The sequence below is a fragment of the Gigantopelta aegis genome, unplaced genomic scaffold (assembly GCF_016097555.1).
Source record: "Gigantopelta aegis isolate Gae_Host unplaced genomic scaffold, Gae_host_genome ctg5322_pilon_pilon, whole genome shotgun sequence".
Lineage (NCBI taxonomy): Eukaryota > Metazoa > Mollusca > Gastropoda > Neomphalida > Peltospiridae > Gigantopelta > Gigantopelta aegis.
The window spans coordinates 12,488-32,609 of record NW_024534350.1 but is presented as its reverse complement, the minus strand read 5'-3'; the positions used below and the strand labels follow the sequence as shown (position 1 = coordinate 32,609).

The 20,122-nt window shown below is 36.0% G+C and overlaps 1 protein-coding gene across 1 annotated transcript; it reads left to right on the top strand.

The window, feature by feature from the left end:
• Positions 1–16,003: 16,003 nt before the first annotated feature.
• On the top strand, positions 16,004–19,853 carry LOC121366327 (histone deacetylase 3-like; the record flags this gene model as incomplete). The annotated part of the gene is given in 16 exon segments (XM_041490817.1): positions 16,004–16,048; positions 16,089–16,190; positions 16,240–16,316; positions 16,364–16,429; positions 16,487–16,536; positions 16,539–16,567; positions 16,897–16,949; positions 16,999–17,058; positions 17,391–17,524; positions 17,571–17,651; positions 17,824–17,897; positions 17,947–18,011; positions 18,126–18,274; positions 18,328–18,415; positions 18,708–18,776; positions 19,781–19,853. Coding segments are annotated over 16 exon segments (1,215 nt in total), but the record flags the coding sequence as incomplete, so codon positions are not given.
• Between the last annotated feature and the right edge of the window lie 269 nt (positions 19,854–20,122).

Genomic DNA, 20,122 nt, shown 5'->3' with positions numbered 1-20,122 from the left:
CATGTACATACATGTATATACATGTATGTACATGTATTACATGGTATGTCCACATGTGTATTGCTAGCTGTGGTTAACATTAGCATGTATATGTAAAAAGTTAATTATGTCATTTTGTAATGTAAGTTGAAATTTTGGTTTAGGTATGAATAAAGCACTTTGGTAATACTCCATGGGTGTATCCATGTATGGTAGAAATGGGAAAAAATGCTAATTTCTAAGTTCTGTACTGTTAGCTTTAAATGACCTTATAAGGAAGGTTTATAGAGGGGGTGGAGACTATTCAATACAATGAGTGGTTGGGATGAAATCAATAGGTTTTCATATAAATACAAACATTGTTTGAGTCACTGAGATATCATTCTCTTTATTTATATTGTTAGCAACGACAAACGGGAGGGAGAGGGCAAGAAGAAGAGAAGAGCGAAGAACCTCAAAAAACAGATGAAGTTGCCATCGTCTCAAGTAACACTTGCAAGTTGATGAAGCTGACCGTGCATTACTTTAATGAATTAACATAAAGTTTTTTAATAAAATATCGACATGATATATTGTGTTTTTTAAATCATTCGTTAATAAGATATATTAAATAAAAGTATTATCAAAATTATATATGTATTGCCATTAATATAATTCTTGGAGAATAAAGAGGTTGACACTTTTAAGTATAAACTTCAGGCTCTACCCTTTTTAAACTGGAGTGAAAGAAGAAGCTGAGAAGGTTAGTGTTCCTTATATATGTTTGCTTTTTCCAAGATAGGGTAGAGTGAATTATACAACAGTTCCAGCACAATGAAATAGAATGTAACATTATAGATGCTATCAAATACTTGATGTAGACAGCTATAATATAGTAGTTTAAGTGGTTCATTGTTTGCAAGTGAACATTTTATATATAGAATATATGTAAAATAAAAACACAACACCAAGCTTAAGTTTACTAAAATGATATTCATTTACAAAAGTTTGTAAAACAGGACATGTTTAGTTTACAACACATAACAACCTGAAACAAGTATGTCTGCAGAAAATATAAACTGATTATTAGTTATCTGGTGTGATGTGTAATCCATCCTTCATACAAGGTAGGATTACTAGCAGACATTATAGTCATGTAGACAGTTTGATTATAGTTAGGATAGGAGGAGTCGATAAGATTTTAAAAAAGAGAGTCCTTATTAAGATTAGCCTGTCCTGTTGCATTCATGTCCTTTTAATGGCCAGGTCCCGACGATCGTCATATGCAGGAGGCACTTCCCAGTGATCATAGTTAGTCTACAAGAAACCAACGTCCTTGTTCAGCATGTAATCGCCACACATCAATTCCCATAGTACGAGTTTTGAGTAATGACAGCTCCTTCAATCACCGATAGTCCTCCAATATATATAACAAGGAGCTATTATTTGAGTATTGCTTAGAATATCAAATGCTTTCTCAAAATCAGAGTCAGGATCAGCTACAATGTCACGTATAAGGAATGATATTTTGTTATACGCCGAGTTCCTGTCTTTGTAGCTTCAATAACATTAAAATGCCAGTCACCATAGTCTCTTCTCATTGAGTGAAATAGTAAAACTATTTGCTTTCTGTGCAGTTAAAAGCCCAACATAAACCGGCAAAAGTGGTACCAGTATATACAGTCTTCTGACTTTGAAAATCAACAATGATTGTCATGCTTCGAAGTAGATCAAGATCGTATCCAAGTTTCGACCATGTATAGTTTCTCATGAATCATTGTAGCTACATACTAGTACATGGCTTGTTGGCCAAAACTAGCATTAAAAGCAGTTATTTCATACAACATATTGAGGAAGGTGATTTCCCAGCAGTATAACGTTGGTATATTGGGCAAACCGTTTATTTCGCTGGGCATAAGGCTCTGGTAAGTACTGTTGTAGCCCACCTCCCATGATGCTTAGCATTCATAAGCAGGAGAGCATAATAACATGAAAAAACCCACGGCAGTGTTAACTTCGTCCTTTGTAGTCTTTGGCAACTTGACTCCAACGTTCTTCTGGCGGCAAATCTAGTTCACTTTTGTATCTCTGGAATTGGAACATCTTTGCTTTGAGCAAGCAAGAGTACAGAAAAGAAGAGAACCGGAGAATATGCATAAACCATTACTGGGCCACCTCTCGAAAAGTATTAGCCTTGCTGCTTTACGTTAAGGAAACATCAACAATTAATATAAGTTATTTAGCTATCATAAAATGTAAATAAATATATTTAGGAACTAGGAAGTCTTTTCATTACAAATTGCATTCACACAATCAACAATACACACACAAAATATAAGTACATAATAAAATAAAAACCATTTTAAAGTTATCAATTATCTGGTATACGTATCCATCCTTTGTACAAGGTAGGATCACTAGCAGACATTATAGTAGTGTATATAGTCCCATCATTAAGAACAGGTGGAGTGGATAGGACATCAAATAGTGTCTGATCATTGAGACCAGCTGGTCCAATTTTCCTTCATTCCATTAATAGCTGGGTCTCGACGATCATCAAATACAGGAGGTGGTTTCCAATGGTCGTAGTTAGTCTCAACAAGAAACCAACGTCCTTGTTTAGCATTTAATCGCCACACATCCATTCCCATGGTTACGATTTTGAGTAATGACAGCTCCTTCATCACCTGATAATCCTCCACTATGAGGTAGCAAGGAGCTATTATTTGAGCAGAGCTAAGAGTATTAACTGCTTTATCAAAGTTAGAATCTGAATTAGCTAGTAGATCACGCATTATCAGTGCTATGAAAACCATTTGTACCTGTCTTTGCAGCCTCTAAGGCATTCAAGGACCAGTCACCAGAGTCACGTTGATTAAGAGAAATCGTAAAAAACCATTGGTTTTTGTCCAGTCAGCAGTCCTACAAACCCTGCAAAGGTGGTACCAGTATACACTGTCTTTCAGATTTCTGGAAGTAAACTATGATTGCAACACTTTGAAAGCGGAAAAACACTATAATCTAAGTTTCGACCATGTATAATTTGTCCAGACACCATCTTAGCCACATACTTGTACAGGCACGATGACCTAATGTTCCCCGACCAAAGGCAGTGAGTTCATATATCATATTGGTAAATGCAATTTCCCAACAGTGAGGTTAGTGTACTTCAAGAAGGACTTCATCTCACTTGCATAAGGCTCTAGAAAGTATTGTTGAAGATCTGCTCCCATAATAGTAAGCATGGGCAAACGCAGATTGGAATTCACTTCGGAAAAAAAAATTGAGCTGTAGCATACAAGCCATCCTTATGATCTTTCGCTACTTGATCCCAACGTTCCTCTGGTGGTAGATCCAAGTCGATAGAGTATCTTGGAAGTGGAACGTCTTTGCTTTGACTAACAAGACCAACGAAAGAAATAATAAACTGTTAACAGCCATGACCTTGGGGTGCCTTGAAGCCCTTGACCTCACCTTGGGTTGGGAGGGGCTGCCTCCCACATCAAATTGTACTATATAAATTGTCTATGGTTTATACACGTGGTCAGAATGGTTGCTGTATTGATCTTTTTCTCCCTACTCTTACTAGTTCAAAGCAAAAATGTCCCACTCCAAGATACGCAGTCAACTTAGATTTACCACCAGAGGAGCGTTGGAGTCAAGTAGCAAGCGACTATCGCAACGAGTTGTTCGCCTTAGTCAAATATTTTCAAGATTGTTGACTCAACTTCTTTTGAAATGCTTGGTATAATGGGGGCAGCTCTCGAACAATACTTTTCCAGAACCTTATGCAAGTGAGATGAAAATCGTTGTCAAATACACTAACCTCACCGTAGGGGAAATTGTGTTTTGGAATATGTTGTATGAAGTCAGTGCTTTCAGCCATGGCTCAATGCACATCGTGCTTGTACAGGTATTATAGTTAGAATGGCCTCAGGACAAATTATACATGGTCGAAATTTGGATTATGGTATTGGTCCACTTCGCAATATTTGCTATCATTGTTGATTTTCAGCGCTCCGGAAAGACTGTTTATACTGGCACGACATTTGCTGGCTACATCGGATTCACAACAGGTCAAAAACCAAATGGTTTTACTATCTCTCTGAACGAGCGAGACTCTGGTCATTGGTCTTTGAATGCCATACAAGCGGAAAAGATTGGAACACATGGCATGATAGCACTAATGATACGTGATGTTGTGGCTAATCCTGACTTAGATTTTGAGAAAGCAGTCCCAGACATTTAGCTCAGCTAAAATAATTGCTCCTTGTTATCTCATAATTGGAGGACTATCGGGTGATGAAGGAGCTGTCATAACTCAAAATCGTACTATGGGAATTGATGTGTGGCGATTAAATGCTGAACAAGGACGTTGGTTTCTTGTAGAGGACTAATTTATGATCACTGGAAACAGCTCCTTCAAAAGATGATCGACGTGATGCAGCCATAAATGGCTTGAACACAACTGGACAAGCATTCTTTAATGATGAAACTATGTTCCAAATCCTCTCTACTCCTCCTGTATTCAATGATGCAACTATTTTTACAACTGTCATGTCAGCCAGTGAGGTCCTAAACTTGGTGTACAAAGGATGTATTCGTCTCCCTGACAACTAAAATATATGTTACCAATCTTAACCATTTTAATATTATATAATTTGAGATAACAAGCTCCACCTACATTGTCTGGGTCATGGCTTGTATAGTGCGTCTGGTACTTATATCCTTGTTTCTGTTGCTAGCTTATAGCAAAGACGTTCCCAATTCCAAAAATACACTGTCAACTTAGATCTACCACCAGAGGAAACGTTGGAGTCAAAAGCCAAGGATTATAAAGATGATTTATAACGTTACAGCTAAATTTTTGCAGTCAGAACTTCCAGCGCCTATGTTTGAAATGCTTAGTATAATGGGAGCGATCTTGAACAATACTTTCCAGAGCCTTATTCAAGTGAAAATAAAGTCCTTTTTAAAGTACACTAATTTGACTGTCGGAGTATATGTCCTTACTAATATGTTCTATGAACTCACTGCTTATGGAGACTTAGGTCAGTCATCAGGTCATCGCGCATGTACAAGTATTGTAGCTAAAATGGCCTCAGGAAAAATTATACATGGTCGAAATCTTGACTACCATATAGCTCCACTTCGAGGTTTAACAAATTAACGTTGACTTTCAACGTTCTGGAAAGACAGTGTATACCGGTACCACTTTCGCTGGTACTGTTGGACTTATGACTGGCCAAAAACCAAATGGTTTTACAATTTCTTTTGATGAGCGAGACATTGGTGATTGGTCATTAAATGATAAAGAGGAATGAAAAACAGGTACACACGGCATTATATCTCTGATGGTACGAGATGTTCTAGATGATCCTGATACCGATTTTGAGAAAGCAGTTGATATTCTAAGCAATATTAAAATAATTGCTCCTTGTTATCTCATAATTGGAGGATTATCAGGTGATGAAGGAGCTGTCATTACTCAAAATCGTACTATGGGAATCGATGTGTGGCGATTAAATGCTGAACAAGGACGTTGGGTTTCTTGTCGAGACTAACTACGACCATTGGAAACCACCTCCTGCAAGTGATGATCGTCGAGACCCAGCAGTTGATGGAATGAAGATAATTAGGACAAGATGGTCTCAATGATCAGACACTATTGATGTCCTATCCACTCCTCCTTTCTTAATGATGAGACTATATACACTACTATAATGTGTCTGCTAGTGATCCTACCTGTGTTCAAAGGATGGATACGTATGCCAGAAACTAATACTGATACAAATATCATGGCTCATTATTGTAATGTTATTAAAACTGCTATTTAAAAACAACAAAAAATTAAATTTAGTGAAATGTAGTAGAACCTCAAACAAACAGATGAAGTTGCTCCAAGTAACACCTCTCAAGTTGATGAAGATGACCGGCATTACTTTAATGGATTAACATAAAGTTTTAATAAAATAACATGATATATTGTGTTTTTAACTCATTCGTTTAATAAATACTACTTAAATAAAAGTATTATCAAAATTATTATGTATTTGACATTAATATAATTCTTTGGAGATAAAGAGGTGACACTTTTAAGTATATTTCAGGCTACTACCTTTTTTATAACTGGAGTGAAAGAAGAAGCTGAGAAGGTTAGTGTTCATTATATATGTTTGCTTTTCAAGATAAGGTAGAGTGAATATACAACAGTTCCAGCACAATGAAATAGAATGTAACATTATAGATGCTATCAAATACTTGATGTAGACAGCTATAATATAGTAGTTTAAAGTGGTCATTGTTTTGCAAGTGAAACATTATATATATAGAATATATGTAAAATAAAAAACAACACAAGCTTAAGTTTACTAAAATGATATTCATTTACAAAGTTTGTAAAACAGGACATGTTTAGTTTTACAACACATACAACCTGAAACAAGTATGTCTGCAGAAAATATAAACTTGATTATTAGTTATCTGGTATGTGTATCCATCCTTCATACAAGGTAGGATTACTAGCAGACATTATAGTCATGTAGACAGTTGATTATTAAGGATAGGAGGAGTAGATAAGATTTTAAAAAGAGAGTCCTTATTAAGATTAGCCTGTCCTGTTGCATTCATTCCTTTAATGGCCAGGTCCGACGATCGTCATATGCAGGAGGCACTTCCCAGTGATCATAGTTAGTCTCTACAAGAAACCAACGTCCTTGTTCAGCATTTAATCGCCACACATCAATTCCATAGTACGATTTTGAGTAATGACAGCTCCTTCATCACCCGATAGTCCTCCAAGTATGATATAACAAGGAGCTATTATTTTGAGTATTGCTTAGAATATCAACTGCTTTCTCAAAATCAGAGTCAGGATCAGCTACAATGTCACGTATAAGGAATGATATTATACCGCGAGTTCCTGTCTTTGTAGCTTCAATAACATTAAAATGCCAGTCACCATAGTCTCTCTCATTGAGTGAAATAGTAAAACTATTTGCTTTCTGTGCAGTTAAAAGCCCAACATAACCGGCAAAAGTGGTACCAGTATATACAGTCTTCTCTGACTTTTGAAAATCAACAATGATTGTCATGCTTCGAAGTAGATCAAGATCGTAGTCCAAGTTTCGACCATGTATAGTTTCTCTCCTGAATCCATTGTAGCTACAATACTAGTACATGCTTGGTTGGCCAAAATAGCATTAAAAGCAGTTATTTCATACAACATATTGAGGAAGGTGATTTCCCCAGCAGTAACGTTGGTATACTTGGCAAAACCCGTTTATTTCGCTGGCATAAGGCTCTGGTAAGTACTGTTGTAGGCCACCTCCCATGATGCTTAGCATTTCATAAGCAGGAGAGCATAATAACATGAAAAAAACCACGGCAGTGTTAACTTCGTCTTTGTAGTCTTTGGCAACTTGACTCCAACGTTCTTCTGGCGGCAAATCTAAGTTCACTTTGTATCTTGAATTGGAACATCTTTGCTTTGAGCAAGCAAGAGTACAGAAAAGAAGAGAACCGGAGAATATGCAGTAACCATTACTGGGCCACCTCTCGAAAAGTATTAGCCTGCTGCTTTACGTTAAGGAAACATCAACAATTAATATAAGTTATTTAGCTATCATAAAATGTAAATAAATATATTTAGGAACTAGGAAGGTCTTTTCATTACAAATTGCATTCACACAATCAACAATACACACACAAAATATAAGTACATAATAAAATAAAAACATTTAAAGTTATCAATTATCTGGTATACGTATCCATCCTTTGTACAAGGTAGGATCACTAGCAGACATTTATAGTAGTGTATATAGTCCCATTCCCATCAATAAGAACAGGTGGAGTGGATAGGACATCAAATAGTGTCTGATCATTAAGACCAGCTTGTCCAATTTTCTTCATTCCATTAATAGCTGGGTCTCGACGATCATCAAATACAGGAGGTGGTTTCCAATGGTCGTAGTTAGTCTCAACAAGAAAAACCAACGTCCTTGTTTAGCATTTAATCGCCACACATCCATTCCCATGGTACGATTTTGAGTAATGACAGCTCCTTCATCACCTGATAATCCTCCAACTATGAGGTAGCAAGGAGCTATATTTGAGCAGAGCTAAGAGTATTAACTGCTTTATCAAAGTTAGAATCTGAATTAGCTAGTAGATCACGCATTATCAGTGCTATGAAACCATTTGTACCTGTCTTTGCAGCCTCTAAGGCATTCAAGGACCAGTCACCAGAGTCACGTTGATTAAGAGAAATCGTAAAAACCATTTGGTTTTTTGTCCAGTCAACAGTCCTACAAACCCTGCAAAGGTGGTACCAGTATACACTGTCTTTCCAGATTTCTGGAGTCAACTATGATTGCAACACTTCGAAGCGGAAAAACACTATAATCTAAGTTTCGACCCATGTATAATTTGTCCAGACACCATCTTAGCCACAATACTTGTACAGGCACGATGACCTAATGTTCCCGACCAAAAGGCAGTGAGTTCATATATCATATTGGTAAATGCAATTTCCCAACAGTGAGGTTAGTGTACTCAAGAAGGACTTCATCTCATTGCATAAGGCTCTGGGAAAGTATTGTTGAAGATCTGCTCCCATAATAGTAAGCATGGCAAACGCAGATTGGAATTCACTTCGGAAAAATTGAGCTGTAGCATACAAAGCCCATCCTTATGATCTTTCGCTACTGATCCAACGTTCCTCTGGTGGTAGATCCAAGTCGATAGAGTATCTTGGAAGTGGAACGTCTTTGCTTTGAATAAAAAGACCAATGAAAGAAATAATAAACTGTTAACAGCCATGACCTTGGGTGCCTTGAGCCCTTGACCCTCACCTTGGTTTGGGGAGGGGCTGCCTCCACATCAGTTCACATCAAATTGTTATGGTTAACAATTGTCTATGGTTCTACCGTGGTCAGAATGGTTGCTGTATTGATCTTTTTTCTCCCTACTCTTACTAGTTCAAAGCAAAAATGTCCCACTTCCAAGATACGCAGTCAACTTAGATTTACCACCAGAGGAGCGTTGGAGTCAAGTAGCAAGCGACTATCGCAACGAGTTGTTCGCCTTAGTCAAATATTTCAAGATGTTGACTCCAACTTCTTTTGAAATGCTTGGTATAATGGGGGCAGCTCTCGAACAATACTTTCCCAGAACCTTATGCAAGTGAGATGAAATCGTTTGTCAAATACACTAACCTCACTGTAGGGGAATTGTGTTTTGGAATATGTTGTATGAAGTCAGTGCTTTCAGCCATGGCTCAATGCACCATCGTGCTTGTACAGGTATTATAGTTAGAATGGCCTCAGGACAAATTATACATGGTCGAAATTTGGATTATGGTATTGGTCCACTTCGCAATATTGCTATCATTGTTGATTTTCAGCGCTCCGGAAGGACTGTTTATACTGGCACAACATTTGCTGGCTACATCGGATTCACAACAGGTCAAAACCAAATGGTTTTACTATCTATCTGAACGAGCGAGACTCTGGTCATTGGTCTTTGAATGCCATACAAGCGGGGAAAAGATTGGAACACATGGCATGATAGCACTAATGATACGTGATGTGTGGGCTAATCCTGACTTAGATTTGAGAAAGCAGTCCAGACATTAAGCTCAGCTCAAATAATTGCTCCTTGTTATCTCATAATGGAGGACTATCGGGTGATGAAGGGCTGTCATAACTCAAAATCGTACTATGGGAATGATGTGTGGCGATTAAATGCTGAACAGGACGTTGGTTTCTTGTTGAGACTAATTATGATCACTGGAAACCAAGCTCCTTCAAAAAGATGATCGACGTGATGCAGCCATAATGCTTGAACACAACTGGACAAAGCATCTCTTAATGAGGAAAAACTGGTTCCAAATCCTCTCTACTCCTCCTGTATTCAATGATTTGCAATATTTTTACAACTGTCATGTCAGCCAGTGATCCTAACTTGGTGTACAAAGGATGTATCGTCTCCCTGACAACTAAAATATATGTTACCAATCTTAACCATTTTAATATATATAATTTGAGATAACCAAGCTCCACCTACATGTCAGGGTCATGGCTTGTATAGTGAGTCTGGTACTTATATCCTTGTTTCTGTTTGCTAGCTTATAGCAAAGAACGTCCAATTCCAAAATACACTGTCAACTTAGATCTACCACCAGAGAGAACGTTGGAGTCCAAAGAGCCAGATTCTAAAGATGATTTACACGTTACAGCTAAATTTTTGCAGTCAGAACTTCCAGCGCTTAGGTTCGAACTGCTCAGGTATAATGGGAGCGATCTTGAACAAATACTTTCCAGAGCTTAATTAAGGTGAATAAAAGTCCTTTAAAGTACATAATTTGAATGTGGAGTATTGTCCTATCAGTTCTATGAACTCACTGCTTAGTGAGACCAGTCATTCACGCGCCCAATGTCAAGTATTGGATAAATGCTCAGGAAAAAATTATACATGGTCGAACTCTTGACTACCAGGATGAGCTCCACTTCGAGGTTTAACTTAACGTTTGGGAAAGACAGTGTATACCGTACATGCTGGTACTGTGATTATGACTGCCAAAAACCAATGGTTTTACAATTTCTTTTATGAACAGATGTTGGTGATTGTCATGTAAATGATCAAGAGGCAATGAAAACAGGGTACAACGGGCATCGATGGTACGAGTGTTCCTAGATGATCTGATACGATTTGAGAAAGCATGTTGATATTTTAAGCATTGTCCTTTATTCTATAAATGGTGATCAAGCTGTCATTACTCAAAACGTTACCTATGTTTGTGTGGCGATTATTCCCAACTAAACAAGGCGTTGGTTTCTTGTATCGACCTTGGACACCACCTCCTGCAAGTTAGGACCACAATGGGTCGATCAGACACTATTTGATTCCTATCCATCACCTTTTCCAGTACTATAATGTCTGCTCTGATCCACTTGTTCAAAGGTGATACGTACACGAAAGAAAACTAATTACAACTATCCAAAACCATAAAAATTTACATTTGTGAACTAGTGAAATGTAGTAGAACGAAAATTGGTCAGTTAACAATAAAGTTAATTAAAATAAAAAAGATTATTGTGTTTTAATCATTCGTTTAATAACACTATTCAGTATTATCAAAATTATTATGTCCCTGACATTTAATAATTATTTGGAGATTAAGCGGTTGCCACTTTAAGTAGATTTAGGTACTACGTTTTTATATAAGATGAGAAGGTTAGTGTTCATTGTTGCTTTACCATCTTACCCGCACATTGAAATGAATATATACATTATAGATGCTATTCAAATACTGATGTAGAAGCATAACTAGTAGTTTAAGTGGTCACTGTTGCAAGGAACATTTATACTCATATGTTAAAATAAAAAAAAAACACACGCTTAGGTTATAAAATGATATTCATTACAAAAGTTGTAAAACAGGACATGTTTAGTTACAACACAGAAACTTGAAACAAGTACTGTCGCAGAAAATATAAACTGATTATTAGTTATTGGGATGTGTATCCATCCTCATACAAGGTAAAGGGGGGGGGGGATTACTAGCAGACATTATAGTCATGAGACAGTTTGATTATTAAGGTAGGAGGAGTAGATAAAGATTTAAAAAGAGAGTCCTTATTAGATTAGCCTGTCCTGTTGCATTCATTCCTTTAATGGCCATCCCGACGACGTCTTAGCAGGGGGCAATTCAGTGATCATAGTTCGTCTCTAAAGAAACCAACGCCTTGTTCAGCATTTAATCGCCACACATCAATTCCATAGTACGATTTTGAGTATGCAGCTCTTAATCACCCGATATTCCCAATTATGATTAACAGGAGCTATTATTTGAGTATTGCTTAGACATAAATGTTCTCAAAATCAGAGTCAGGATCAGCTACAATGTCAGTATAAGGAGGATACTAACACGCGTTCTGTCTGGTGGTTCAAAAATTAAAATGCAGCCACCATAGTCAATCTATGAGTGAAATAGTAAAAGATTTGCTTTCTGTGCAGTGTTAAAAGTCCAAGTAAACGGCCAAAGTGGTGGTACCAGATATACAGGCTTCTCTGACTTTGAAATAACAATGATTGTCATGCTTCGAAGTAGATCAAGATGTAGTCCAAGTCTTCGACCATGTATAGTTTCTCTGAGTCCATTGTGCTACAATACTAGCTACAGCTTGTGGCCCAAACTAACTATTTAAAGCAGTTATTCTACAAACTATTGAGGAAGATGTTCCCAGCAGGAAAGTTGGTATACTTGGCCAAAAAACGTTGATTTCGCTGGCATAAGGATCTGGTTAAGTAATGTTGTATGCACCCTCCATGATTGCTTAGCATTTCATAAGCAGGAGAGATGATAACATGAAAAACCACGGCAGTGTAATTCGTCTTTGTAGTTTGGCAACTTTGGACTCAACGTTATTCTGCGGCAAACTAAGTTCACTTTTGTATTTGAATTGGAAATCTTGCTTTGAGCAAGCAAGATATAGAAAAAGAGAGAAACCGGAGCATAGCAGTACCATTTTACTGGCACCTCTCGAAAAAGTATTAGCGCTGCTTTACGTTAAGGACAACATCACAATAAATAAGTTATTTAGCTAGCATAAAGGTAAATAAATATATTAGGAACTAGGAAGCTTTTCATTACAAATGGCATTCACAAAGAGCAACCAATACACACACAAAATATAAGTATTTGACCATACAAGCTCATGGCTTGTATAGTGCGTCTGTACTTATATCCTTGTTCTGTTGCTAGCTTATAGCAAGACGTCCCAATTCCAAAATATACTGTCAACTTAGATCTACCACCAGAGGAACGTTGGAGTCAAATAGCCAAGGATTATAAAGATGCTTTATACATTGCAGCTAAATTTTTGCAGTCAGAACTTCAGCGCCTATGTTTGAAATGCTCAGTATAATGGGAGCAGATCTTGAGCAATACTTTCCAGAGCCTTATTCAAGTGAAATAAAAGTCCTTTTTAAAGTACAGTAATCTGACCATCGGAGTATATGTCCTTACTAACATGTTCTATGAACTCACTGCTTATGGAGTCTTAGGTCGATCGTCAGATCATCATGCATGTACAAGTATTGTAGCTAAAATGGCCTCAGGAAAATTATACATGGTCGAAATTTTGACTACCATGTACCTCCACTTCGAGTTTAATAATTAATGTTGACTTTCAACGTTCTGGAAAGACAGTGTATACTGGTACCACTTTAGCTGGTACTGTTGGACTTATTACTGGCCAAAAAACCAAATGGTTTTACGATTTCTCTTGATGAACGAGATGTTGGTGATTGGTCATTAAATGATAAAGAGGCAATGAAAACAGGTACACACGGCATTATATCGCTGATGATACGAGATGTTCTAGATGATCCTAATACCGATTTTGAGAAAGCAGTTGATATTCTAACAATGTTAAAATAATAGCTCCTGTTATCTCATAGTTGGAGGATTATCAGGTGATGAAGGAGCTGTCATTACTCAAAATCGTACTATGGGAATCGATGTGTGGCGATTAAATTGCTAACAAGGACGTTGGTTTCTTGTCGAGACTAACTACGACCATTGGAAACTACCTCCTGCAAGTGATGATCGTCGAGACCCAGCAGTTGATGGAATGAAGAAAAATAGGACAAGATGGTCTCAATGATCAGACACTATTTGATGTCCTATCCACTCCTCCTGTTCTTAATGATGAGGACTATATACACTACTATAATGTCTGCTAGTGATCCTACCTTGTTCAAAGGATGGATACGTACACCAGATAACTAATACTGATACAAAAATTATGGATATTATTGTAATGTTATAAAACTGCTATTTAAAAACAATACAAAAATTTAAATTTAGTGAAAGTAGTTGTAACAGATACTCACAATACTAGAAGTATGTACTGGTTATTAATCCAACAGGAAATTAATCCTAATATTATATAACTTAGCACAATATATACAATTATGAGCTTGAACTGTTAAAGTTGTAACATGTAAGGACACATATATGTGGCTATCACACATACCCAATAAGATTAATACTTATTTGAATTTTAGACCACTTAATATAACCCAGAAGAAGAAAAATAAAGAAGAGTTTTAACACAGTAATTTAAGCAGTGAAAATTTGAGCAGAGTACTTGTTTAATATATGAACATTAATAATAATAATTATTATTTAAAAAAAATTTAATCTAGGTTACCTAACCAATTTAAGAATTTAAATAATAACATTAATTAATCCATTAATTTACTGTCTTCAACTTGACCAGTGACAGGTACATATACTTTAAATTCAAAAACCACTTCTAGGAAATGACCCAGGATTGACAAGTTTACAGTCGTTCAATACTACAGAATATGGATTACATTTATCACCAATAACAATTAAATCAGAAGGGGATAGAGTCTAAGGACATGGTCGTACATCCAATAAATTGGACGAGAATGAAGGGGAGGGGACAAAGATGAGCTTGAGATAAGATTGGGTCTTTGCAAAATGGTTTTGCCATGTCAGTTCCTCGGAAGGAAATCTGACACAGTGACGAGACATTTGTTGTTAGGATGTCCTCACGAAAGACAACAATTTCTCTTGTACAGAATTGAATACGACAAGGATTGGAACAAAAATGGACATTCTTAACATGCTCAGTTAAATCTGATGTTAACGTTGATGGAATAGGGGGTCGGGGAAGAATATTACCAGACCCAGGATCAAGGGGTCCGGGAATGAAGTAAATTGAGATTTTTCTATTAAGTCTGGATAACTAAGCATAATATTAGCCAAACTTTTAAAGGATGCCTTAAGTTTTGATTTTTATCAGGGCCATATGGTGCCGAACTAAAATTACCCATAAATACAAATGCAACTGGAGGAAAATCAGTATAGCCAGAAAACAAAATACCAAGTTTTTCTAAAACCTTGGGGTCATCTAGAAACAGGTCTGATATAAACACTATCATAGCACCTGGGTTTTTCTTGTAACATGGCCTGATGTTTGACTGAGGATTTAGCCGAAATAGGAGAAGTCCACCAAAAAAATTAACACTTCCAAAATAGCTACGTGAATCAGTTGATGTTTCTATGGGCGGGAACCAATAGCACCAACATGGAAACAACCCATCGTTATATAAACCTTCAGCAGAACTATACTGTTCTCAACAAAGAGACCAGTATGGAAAGTACACTGAGATATATCTAGTTCAACAGTACCTGTTAAATCTTCTAAATGAAACTTACCCTCACGAAGTTGGGTCAGCATTCCCAGCACAATGACTTTATCGGATAGCCCGGAAACTGCTAAGTAAATACTCGACTGTTCGTAACTGGAATTTGGAATTGTCTTGTCCTTCTTGTCCCATTACTGGAGGACCTGAATAGTTCGTGACGAAGCGTACGTTGCTGAAGTATGGAATATCGTTCTCGAAATAGTTTTGATTTTGAGTCTGCCCCCGAGAAAATTTTTAATGATTCTTTCGGTATGGGAATGAAATTTTTTATCTGGTCAGGATTATAAGTGAATGCTGGCACATCAAATGCATCAATTAATATTAAGCTTTCTCAGTATCTGAGTCGGATGCTTGATTACATTCTTCGACAGCAATTTCTATAATGTCTCTGTTAATAAGTGGTGTTTTGAGCGGTTGTTTGTGAACTGCTTCAATAATCTGGTCAACGATATTATTAATGTCTGAATTGTCTTTATACGGCTCTAGAACTTCCACGAGAAAGGTGGTGGCTTCGTTTGAGAGCTGAAGTCCTTGTAGCTTAAAATTGGTTATGATTTTTCTTCTAAATGAGGCAGCCATTAACCAAATGAAAAGATTCGTTTAGTTTCTGAAAAAGAAGGAGGGAGAATAATACTCCAATGGACTGAAAAACATCAAAGTTCTTACCTCAAAAAAGTGGACGTCTGCCTTGATTAGTTGATTATTGTTATATTAAGTGATTAAAATTTCCCGCCAAAATCAATTAAAGTATAATTAATGTGCTCTCACTGCTCTTCAATTAGAACTATTCCTTATTCCAATGGACTCGAGAAGAAAGATAGCATATTTTTATGATCCAGAGTTGGTAGTTTTCATTATGGTAAGTGTATACATTATCTACATAGATCTATTTCTACTTAGGTCCCGGCCATCCAATGAAGCCACATCGTTATCACTAACCTCACTCCTTAGTATTGAACTATGGCCTGTATAAGAAAAATGGAGGTGTTTTGTTATATTGTATACTAATTAACAATTATTTGTATTAATTGATAGGTATATAGACCTTATCGTGCATCAAAGTTAGACCTATGTAGATTTCATGCAGAAGACTATATTGATTTTCTTCAAAGGTAAATTTAATGTTTTGATTAATCACTGATCTCTCTCTCTTTCTTAGAGTCACACCTCATAATATAACTGTTTTTACATCAAGTCTATCAAGATTTAACGTCGGAGATGATTGGTAAGTAGGCCCCACCCACCTTTATCATTTCCCCCCCCTCTCTCTCTCTCTTTATAGTCCCGTATTTCCTGGTCTGTTTGACTTTTGTTGTATCTATACTGGAGCATCATTGAAGGAGCTGCTAAACTAAATCATAAGGTAAAAATACATGTACTTACAAATATACATGTACATATATATTGATTATTTATATGTGTGTTTATAACGCATTAACTTTACTAGGCATCAATGGGTTAAATTAATTATAGGGGCATCCCCTTTTTTAAAAGCTAGGACTAGTCTAATATTTTGTCTTTATTAAAGCACAATAATAAATTACACGAACGTCAATAACTAACAGTAAACTATGACATTCTCCATCTTTTGATATATCTCTAAAACCACACCCACATTGTAATTAATTTATTATTATGTAGGAGTTTAACTAGTAATATATTATATCTTATTGTTTTAAATTTTGTCTTTAGTGTTGTGATATTGCTGTTAACTGGGCTGGTGGACTTCACCATGCTAAGAAGTTGAGGTAAGTATTATTAATATTACATGTGTACCTATAACTTGACTTTGTCTATAGGCATCTGGATTTGTTATGTCAATGATATTGTTATAGCTATATTGGAATTATTAAAGTGAGAATAATACATAATTAATAAATAAAGTTTATGTTCATTTTTTGGCAATTTTTATAAATTTTTTAAAAACGTCTAAAGCTTTTGAAGAGTTACAGTACATCAATGTACATGTAAATAAAATTAACAATAATTTATAACATACTGCTTTTAAAAATTGCCTATCATTTGTTATTGCTCAGTATACCACTAGTTAAAAATATTTAATACTAATATAATATAATACGCTAATATGTTGTCCATCTACTTAATTTATCTATCCTTCAACTAGTCTATTCATCCATGTTATCTCATCCATCCGTCCATTCAGTGTGTCTTTCTTCTATCTCTAGATATCATCCTCGTGTACTCTACATTGATATTGACATACATCATGGTGACGGTGTTCAAGAAGCATTCTATCTAACTGATCGTGTTATGACTGTTTCGTTCCATAAATATGGCAACTTTTTCTTTCCAGGAACAGGTACTAATAAACTAATGAGTATTTTATTTAGTAACTATTTTTGTAGGAGATATGTTTGAAATTGGCTCTGAGAAAGGAAAATATTATTCCCTCAATGTACCATTAAAGGATGGAATCGATGACCACAGTGTGTTATATTGTGATACTTGTCCATTGATCCATTCGTCTATCTGTTCATCCATTTGTCATGTATTGTCCATTTACTCCTATCCATGTGACCATCTGAACCATTCATCCATCTATCTATCTATTTATCCTTTTCATTTTCACATTATTTTATTAAGCTATTATTAATACAGGTTATTTGACATTATTTAAACCTATTATTCAATCAGTAATTGAACACTATAGACCATCATGTCTTGTATTACAGGTATAATTATAATGTGTAATAATATGTACTATATTAATTGTATTTGTAGTGTGGAGCTGATTCTTTAGGCTGTGACCGACTGGGTTGTTTTAACCTGAGTATAAAAGCTCACGGGTATTTGTAGTTTTATCTATTATTTAATATTGATCTCTGTCTCTCTCTCTCTTCGTCTGTCTCTCTGTCTGTCTCTGTCTGTCTGTCTGTCTGTCTCTCTCTCTCTCAAAATAGAGAATGTGTGAAATATGTAAAGTCATTTAACATACCTACATTAGTACTAGGAGGTGGTGGATATACTATTAGGAATGTTGCTCGTTGTTGGGCGTACGAGACTTCTCTTCTCCTTGATACAGAGATTAGTAATGAGTTACCATATACAGGTGTGTGATAAAAATTGATGTGGTAATCTTGTCAATTTTGAGAATTTCAACAGAATATTTTGAGTATTTTGGTCCTGATTTTACATTACATCCTGATGTTAGTACTAAAATGGAGAACCAAAACACAAGACAGGTAATGACGTAAGAGAATAGTTTGTATACTTCAGGATTTTTCAAATTTTTTACTGGTAAGAGTTTTGAAATTTATGATGTCATGGGATAATCTCTTTGTTTCCCAAGATCATATATTTAACTCTCTAAACACTTTTTAAGTAATTTATTTTTAATAAAACAAAATCATTATTATAGTCCATGTAGCTATGTAGCATAACTATTATATTTTTATAATTATAATAAAATTTTAATATAAAATTAATATTATTAAAGCTACAATTTTAATATTTTTTCTGTTCTTTTGTTCATTAGTATTTAGAACAAATAAAACCAATGTTCTGGAAAATTTAAGAATTCTACCTCATTCTCCTAGTGTGCAAAGCAACAGGTAACATGGAAACTTAGCACATGTAATATGTGTATGTACATACCAACAACTTTACCAATGAGTGTACCAATGAAGGTACCACTGCATGTACCAGTTAGTATACCATGAAGGTACCAGTGCGTGTACCAATGAGTATACCATTGGAGGGTACCAATAAGTGTACCAATGAGTATACCATTGAAGGTACCAATGAACATAACCAATGAAGGTGCTACTGCATGTACCAATGAGTTTACTATGTGAAGGTACCAATGAGCAAACCAATGAAGGTGCTACTGCATGTACCAATGAGTATACCATTGAAGGTACCAATGAGCATAACCAATGAACTGCATGTACCAACGAGTATACCATTGAGAGGTACCAATGAGTATACCCAATGAAGGTGCTACTGCATGTACCAACGAGTATACCATTGAAGGTACCAATGAGTATAACCAATGAAGGTGCTACTGCATGTACCAACGAGTATACCATTGAAGGTACCAATGAGCATAACCAATGAAGGTGCTACTGCATGTACCAATGAGTTTACTATTGAAGGTACCAATGAGCATAACAATGAAGGTGCTACTGCATGTACCAATGAGTATACCATTGAAGGTACCAATGAGCATAACCAATGAAGGTGCTACTGCATGTACCAATGAGTTTACTATTGAAGGTACCAATGAGCATAAACCAATGAAGGTGCTACTGCATGTACCAACGAGTATACCATTGAAGGTACCAATGAGCATAACCAATGAAGGTGCTACTGCATGTACCAATGAGGTATACCATAAAAGGTACCAATGAGCATAACCAATGAAGGTGCTACTGCATGTACCAATGTGTATACCATTGAAGGGTACCAATGAGTGTACTAATAAGGTACAATGAGTGCATATATACGTATAATATGATTGATGAGACAGTCCTTTCTCTAAGGTATTTATTTTCACTTATCATGATTTAATTGATATCTAAAATATACACTAAAAGCTTATCTTCCTGGTATGTAGTCCCTCTGATATGTTAAGCATGCAAATAATGGACCAAGATATGAGAGAGACCCAACGAGAAACTGGATCCAAGGTAAGTCCTAGTCTATTATATAGTGACTAAGTTTGTCTCAATGTCTCTTTAGAATGAACATCCAGCTGAGTATTATGGACATGAGAGAGGCTCATGATAGGTTATCTTATGACATGGATACAGTCATATAAAGACAGATGACATTTCTATATGAATTACTATATTATTATTATTATTAACTTACATATAATTTGGTCCTTCATGTATACAATACAGCTGGTTAGGACTAACAACAAATGCACTTTCAATTATTGGCTTTTGTATTTTGG